Source organism: Squalius cephalus (assembly GCF_949319135.1).
Source record: "Squalius cephalus genome assembly, contig: scaffold_115, whole genome shotgun sequence".
NCBI lineage: Eukaryota > Metazoa > Chordata > Actinopteri > Cypriniformes > Leuciscidae > Squalius > Squalius cephalus.
In genome coordinates this window covers 49,155-56,917 of record NW_027645782.1, presented here as the reverse complement: position 1 = coordinate 56,917, position 7,763 = coordinate 49,155, and the positions used below count along the sequence as shown (strand labels likewise).

Genomic DNA, 7,763 nt, shown 5'->3' with positions numbered 1-7,763 from the left:
GACGGGGAGTTCTGGTGAGCATTAACTGTAGTTTCAGATATGATTTCAGTTTCAGATCTAGCATTAATGAATCAAATGTTTTCAGTAACTCATATTTTACTGCAGGATGTCAATGGAGGACTTCACCAAAAACTTCGAAGACATTGATATTTGCTGCCTCAGTCCTGATTTTCTGGACAGTTCCTCTGAATGCAAATGGACTTCCACATGTTACAAAGACAGCTGGGTTGATGGGACTACAGCCGGTGGCTGCCTCAATAATAAAGGTAGCTCATAAATATATAATGAGAGACAGTGGCATGTGAGCATTTCATACAATTACATACTAGCATGCATGAATAGAAATATTAAATATAGCATGCAACATGCTTTTTGGGTGTCTATGCATAATATTGGCCATATGGTGTGTGTGTGTGTGTGTGTGTGTGTGTGTGTTTATGTGTACCTACTGCATGTACCTCAAAGGTCTAATTCAATGGATGTCTTGTAGACTCTTTCTGGAAGAACCCTCAGTTTCGGATGAGGATTGAGGAGCTTGATAAGGAATGTAGTGGTCAGTGTCCTGAAAACATACTGGTGTCCCTCATGCAGAACCACGGGAAGAGAAACAGAAGTGAAGTTTCTAACTACGCCATCGGCTTCGATGTTTTTGCGGTCAGTATTAACAAATAACTCTATTGGAGTCACAGAAAATACAGTAATTTTGGTTTCCACTTATTAATGGTGTGCTATTCTATTTTCTACTTCAACAGATTCCACCAGAGGCAAGTAGCCTACAAAATATAATTCAAGCTCAAAAGTGTTAAACTTTGCTTTGAAAATGCATAAATTACATGATATTTACTAAATAAACTGGTTGCTTGAATACAAGTTTATATTTAATTCTCCTTTAGATGAAAGATGTGAAGCTCCCGGACAAGTTCATCTACCGCAAACGCCCCATTGAAGGTAGTGAGAACTTCATCAATGCAAGAGATGTGATGAGATTCTTCAAGCTTGAACCAGGAGAGTATCTCATTGTACCGGCCACTTTCAAACCTAAAGAGTCTGCAAAATTCATATTGTCCATCTTCACAAAGAGTGAATCCCATAGGAGAAATAAGAAACCTGAGATGACATATTTATGAAATGACCTGTCATTGAGACTGCAGATAAATGAAAAGTCACGACTGCAGTGCTGACAGTTTCATACATCAGTGCTATGCTATATATATTCCCTGGGGATTTTTTGTTGTTTACAAGCATTAATGTTTCTCTTAAACTATTTCATATAATATCTGAATTTGTGAGCTGTGATTAATGTTATTAGTCACATTTATTGTTGTTTATGTGTAAGGTTTTAGATTTTCTGTCATGTTGTAATGTTGTGTTTGGGTCAGGTCAGTCACTAACATAATGACACCTTGTTAATGCCATTTCAGTGAGTTCCCATCATGTCTTCAAAATTAATCGTATAGACTGAAGTGTCACAAAAGATCCAATACTAAAAAAATAAACAATGTTTTTCAAATAATTATTTATATTATTTCAAATGTCTGATTACAATTTTAATATTTGCTATGAAATAAGACTGATTTTGGATAGTGTTTTGCTCCATTTAGTTTCTGAAGGAATAAGTGAAGTGCCCCTGTAAGTACTGAACTAACACTGCAGTTATGGGTTTCTTACAGTAGAGGGCAGCAGTTTACTAAAACAATGGACGTCACATTGACAACAAACGCAGGTAGAAGTGAGAGCATTTACTGAGATCCGCCTCGCTCAGCCGAGAAGTATCACTGTGTACACCTGTAACATGAGTCTCAAATGCGTCTCCTTTGACGGTTGACCTGGTATGAGTCGGATTCGGGTGAGCGTCTCTGGTTTTGTAACTAAATCATCGCTAAATCAAAGTGTTGCCGGGCGTCAGAGATTGACAGGTTATCGTCTTCACTGTAGCCCCTGTTAATGCCATAACTAATGACAGAATTATAATGGCAAAACGCTCATCTTTCTATTAAAGACAGTCAAAAGTAGCCCTCTATTTCAAATTAATTTGTTTTCACAAATCACGCCATATGTTCACTTCAAGTATTTCATTTATTATAGTAGATATGTGAACACTAGGTTATGTTTGGAGAGCATGAACTTGACATAAGATCACAAAACGTCTTGAGGTTTATTATTGTAGGCTATTTAGCTCTCCACTTTTTATCACCTCATTTGGATCTTATTAGGCCTACCAGGTGTAGCCTAACTGAGGTCTTAGAGAGCCAATAGCTTACAACTTTATTTATAAAAGTTATTATTAAATTATTAGAATTAAATGATTAATATTACACCATTGTCCCTCTAGCGGTTAAAACCAAAATTGCATGCATTTTGCAGAAGAATGTTGTTTTGGTTCCAACAGATACTCACACTGGGAGAAAAGAGATAGAGATTATCCTACTGCTCATTAAACATTCACTACTAGGCTTAAAGGGTTAGTTCACCCAAAAATGAAAATTCTGTCAGTAACACTGTTATGTTGTTCCAACCTCTTAAGACTTTTGTTCATCTTTGGAACACAAATTAAGATATTTTTGATGAAATCTGAAAGCTGGATCACTCCTCCATAGGCTTCTATGGGATCGAAACTTGCCGGCCCAGAAAAGTTAGTAAAGACATCGTTAAAATAGTCCAAGTGACTACAGTGGCTCAACCATAAGTTTATCAAGCGACGAGAATACTTTTTGTGCGCAAAAAATAATAAAAATAACGACTTTATTAAACTATTCATTTTCTTCTGTGTGGGCCTGAGTGAATTCAGGTAGTGTAACAGCGCAGCGCTTCTGTGTTGTACGTCACCAGTTTTGGAAATGTTGTTTTGAATTTATTTAGGGTTGCCAACTTATGGAAAGGAAAATAAGGGACAATTGTGGTTCTGGAAAATAAGGGACACTCAAAATATTTGTACTGTACCACACAGTGCATATCATTTTAGCATCTGCTGTTAAAATGTGTACAAAAGATGTATAAAAGGTTCTCAGACAAACACATTTGGTGCATTTCGTGGAAAAATGCACTCCGTCGTTCTACTGGGGGACTTCAACGCCCACGTGGGCAGCGACAGTGACACCTGGAGGGGCGTGATTGGGAGGAATGGCCCCCCTGATCTGAACCCGAGTGGTGTTCTGTTATTGGACTTCTGTGCTAGTTACAGCTTGTCCATAACGAACACCATGTTCAAGCATAAGGGTGTCAATCAGTGCACATGGCACCAGGACACCCCAGGCCGGAGTTCAATGATCGACTTTGTGGTCGTTTCATCTGACCTCCGGCCGTATGTCTTGGACACTCGGGTGAAGAGAGGGGCGGAGCTGTCAACTGATCACCACCTGGTGGTGAGTTGGATCCGATGGCGGGGGAGGAAGCTGGACAGACTCGGCAGACCCAAACGTACTGTGAGGGTCTGTTGGGAACGTTTGGCCGAATCCCGTCAAAGAGATCTTTAACTTCCACCTCCGGCAGAATCCCCTGTCGTTTGGCCGAATCCGGCAGAATCCCCAGAAACGTTTGGCCGAATCCCCTGTCAAAGAGATCTTTAACTTCCACCTACGGCATCCCTTACTTCCACCGGGTTCGGGGATTGCCGCCTCGTCAGGCACCGGAGACCTTATGGCCACATCTCCGAGTGGCCGCGTCGGCAATGTAGGCGGAGAACATGGTCCACTCGGACTCCATATCTCCAGTCTCCCTCGTCGACGCGGCCACTCGGAGATGTGGCCGTAAGGTCTCCGGTACCTGTCGAGGCGGCAATCCCCGAACCCGGTGGAAGTAAGGGACGCCGTAAAGCTGAAGAAGGAGTCCTATCGGGCCTGGCTGGCTTGTGGGACTCCTGAGGCAGCTGACGGGTACTGACAGGCCAAGCGGACTGCAGCCCGGGTGGTTGTGGAGGCAAAAAATCGGGCCTGGGAGGAGTTCGGTGAGGCCATAGAGAAGGACTACCGGTCGGCCTCAAAGAGATTCTGGCAAACCGTCCGGCGCCTCAGGAGGGGGAAGCAGTGCCCTACCAATGCTGTTTTCAGTGGAGGTGGGCAGCTGTTGACCTCGACTGGGGATGTCGTCGGACGGTGGAAGGAATACTTCGAGGAATACTTCAATCCCACCGTCCCGTCTTCCATTGAGGAAGCAGAGGCTGAGGGCTCGGAGGTGGACTCGTCCATCACCCGGGCTGAAGTCACCGAAGTAGTCAAGAAACTCCTCGGTGGCAAGGCACTGGGGGTGGATGAGATCCGCCCTGAGTACCTAAAGTCTCTGGATGTTGTGGGGCTGCAACTGCAACATCGCGCGGCGGTCGGGGACAGTGCCTTTGGACTGGCAGACCGGGGTGGTGGTCCCTCTTTTTAAGAAGGGGGACCGGAGGGTGTGCTCCAACTATAAGGGGGATCACACTTCTCAGCCTCCCCGGGAAAGTCTATGCCAGGGTACTGGAGAGGAGAACATGGCCTATAGTAGAACCTCCGATCGAGGAGGAACAGTGCGGTTTTCGTCCCGGTCGAGGAACACTGGACCAGCTCTATACCCTCTCCAGGGTGCTGGAGGGTTCATGGGAGTTTACCCAACCAATCCACATGTGCTTGTTCCCGGTGCATGTTGGACTCCAGCAGGGCTGCCCTTTGTTGCCGGTTCTGTTCATAATTTTTATGGACAGAATTTCTAGGCGCAGCCAGGGGCCGGAGGGTGTCAGGTTTGGGGACCACATGATCTCATCTCTGCTCTTTGCAGATGATGTTGTCATGCTAGCCCAATCAGACCAGGACCTTCAGCATGCACTGGGACGGTTTGCAGCCGAGTGTGAAGCGGCTGGGATGAGAATCAGCACCTCCAAATCCGAGGCCATGGTTCTCAGTTCAAGTATCTTGGGGTCTTGTTCACGAGTGAGGGAAGGATGGAACGGTAGATTGACAGACGGATCGTTGCAGCTTCTGCAGTAATGCAGTCGATGTACCGGTCTGTTGTGGTGAAGAAAGAGCTGAGCCGCAAGGCGAAGCTCTCGATCTACCGGTCAATCTACGTTCCTACTCTCACCTATGGTCATGAGCTGTGGGTCATGACCGAAAGGACAAGATCCCGGATACAGGCGCCCGAAATTAGCTTTCTCCGCAGGGTGGCTGGGCGATCCCTTAGAGATAGGGTGAGAAGCTCGGTCACTCGGGAGGAGCTCAGAGTAGAGCCGTTGCTCCTCCACATCGAGAGGGGCCAGCTGAGGTGGCTCGGGCATCTTTTCTGGATGCCTCCTGGTTGCCTTCCGGGGATCACTTTTACACAGAGATTGTTAGGTCTATTTAGCTAAATCAGTTGACTTTAGCCATCTTCGTTTTATTATAGCTATGCCAATGGTGACATTTTAAAAATGGGAAAAAGCACTACTTTTGTTTTTTGCCCAAAGTTTGCCTGCAACTCATATATTAAAAATATCTTAATATCCTTTTAGATTCTAATTCTTAAATAATTTTCGTTTGGTTTCTTAATTTTTAAGACTATGGTTATGATATATGGTTATACTGAATATGGTTAATTTTAAGTCCCAATACATAGGGATGTTAATGTGGATCCATAATTAAATTAGTACACATTTTCAATGGTCGCACATTTTCTGAAGAACAAATAATGTTGAAACTAGAAATGTATCTTGGTTTTTTTTTCTATCAACACAATTGAACATTACTTAGTGTCATAAATAGTATTTTTCCAAAGTTTGTGTGCCTGTAACTCTAAAAGTAATATAAAGTCATCTTAATATCCTTCTATATTCTCATTCTTAATAAACTTTTCTTTTGTAATCTTCATTTTAAAGGCCCTATATGGTACAATCCTATAATGTGGCTCCATGTTCAAATTGTTGAATTTTACCCATTTTCTATATATACTGTAGCTACACCAATGGATATTACTGTATCATCAACCTCTATTCAAAGCGATAAACAAAAGTTTTTTTTTTTCTTTGTCAGGAAGATATATAGATGGCATAAAAATTTAAAAACACAATAACTACTTTGAAATTACAGCAAAAAAAAAAAAAGAAAAAAAAAGAAAGAAAAAGCATTTATGGCACTTAAATTTTTTAACTAGGCCTAAATGTTTTTGCAACCGTGTATGAATAAATGAAAAGTGCATACTTTCCAGATAAAGAGAACTTGGATGATTAGCATGGGCTGCTTTTGGTGCTTGAGATTTTATTGGTTATTTTGTGTTTCAATAACGAGGTCCAACAAGTAGCCTACTGTACAAGTTACTTTAATGTAAAATGTTTTTCTCTATTTAACATTAACGTACAATAGTGAAAGGTTTTTGACAACATCTTCGCTCAGCAGGGCTGCCAACTCTCACACATTCACCGTGAGGCGCAATTTACTCTTCTCACACGCTCTCGTCTTACGCCACACATCCATTTTCTCACGCACAGGAAAAACAAAGAGGACAGAGACCGACAGACAAGACAGAGCAGGTTACTTATGATATAAAAAAATCTCAGCTCTCAAATTCTGTCAATTTTATTACGAAATTCAAGCAATAGGCTAAATACCGCTTGGGCGCTTGTAGGCTAAATGTGACGTGACAGATCCCTAGCGGCACGTGAACCGATAATCTCTACTAGCTAGATAAAAACACGAATGAACAATGTTGAAAGAGACAGTAGCCTACAACTTACCAAAATGAATATTCCTCATACATAATATCTATCAATCACACTGAGTAAAATAATATATAATAAAAAACGAGTTATTTTAACCTTATTACCAGCTGATAAGGCTCTCTGTATGTTTACAGCATTATAGGTGAGATTTTTTTTCTTGAGAAAAAACAACGCCTATCTTGTGTACCTAATATGTATCCAAATGAGTCAATATTGAATCAAATCACAAGAATTGAATTGAATTGAAATCGAGAAATTTGTCAAGCAATAAAAAAAACAAAAAAACATAGCTTACCAGAAATTGTACGTAAACAGTGTAATATGTTGTCACTAAACGTAAGATTCTGTGTAGCCTAGTTACTAAAATGTTTTGACAATCACAATACACTTATTGTGATGCAAGATATATATTTTTTTCAATCAAATTTGACAGAATTTGAAAAATATATATCAAAACTAATAAAGGTTTATGTTTTCCTGGACTTTTAGCTCTAATTGAATAAAACTGTTTTAAGTGGTTTCTCTAAAAGTTTAAATATTCTATTGTATTGCTTGTAGAATTATTTTTCTGTTATGTTCCACATCAAAGTAATTCAGGCAAAGTTTCAGTTATATGACTATAGTATTGATTCATTGTTCTTTTAGAATGAAATGATCATGTCAGAAAAAGCTAAATGGATAAGGGATTTACTTTGCTTTTACAGCAGGACACAACAATAAGTATTCTATTCTTCTGAATTATAATTGCCCCACCTCAAAAAAAGAAAAAAAAAGATTGGAATGTTACTGTCTAACATAAGGTGTATTTCTAGTTAAGTAAGTCTAAGTTTTATGTAGTTTGTTGTTAGACCGATGCCACAATGTTCTTAGTTACTGTTCATAATTATGGTCATTATTGTGTGTCCCTTTGTGGTCTTGTCAACCAATCTAACACACTAACCTTTCCGTCAAACCATTAATTGGCTTAGCAACAATCTTAAAAAGACATTTGAAGGTCTTGAGCGCTTTGTGCGCTCATTTGCATTTTTTTTTTTTTTTTTTAGAGTTAAGGCTATATATGGTGAAACTGTTACGCAACTGCACAGGTGGGAGGAATTTGGAAGTC

At 40.7% G+C, this 7,763-nt stretch overlaps 1 protein-coding gene across 1 annotated transcript; it reads left to right on the top strand.

Annotated features, from left to right (window-relative positions):
• The first annotated feature begins 8 nt into the window (after positions 1-8).
• Positions 9-1,514, top strand: LOC307154260 (calpain-2 catalytic subunit-like). The gene is made up of 5 exons (XM_079899032.1): positions 9-14; positions 106-266; positions 491-654; positions 753-764; positions 894-1,514. The coding sequence occupies exons 2-5, from the start codon at positions 107-109 to the stop codon at positions 1,125-1,127; spliced, it is 570 nt and encodes a 189-aa protein (XP_079755158.1). The 5' UTR covers positions 9-14; position 106; the 3' UTR covers positions 1,128-1,514.
• Positions 1,515-7,763: the final 6,249 nt, after the last annotated feature.

What these genes read in the sequence shown, in the direction of transcription:
- LOC307154260 (XM_079899032.1), top strand. Translation starts at nt 107, where the DNA reads ATGTCAATGGAGGACTTCACCAAAAACTTCGAAGACATTGATATTTGC. An exon ending in TGGCTGCCTCAATAATAAAG is followed by an intron (nt 267 to 490) that starts GTAGCTCATAAA and finishes GATGTCTTGTAG; the next exon opens with ACTCTTTCTGGAAGAACCCT.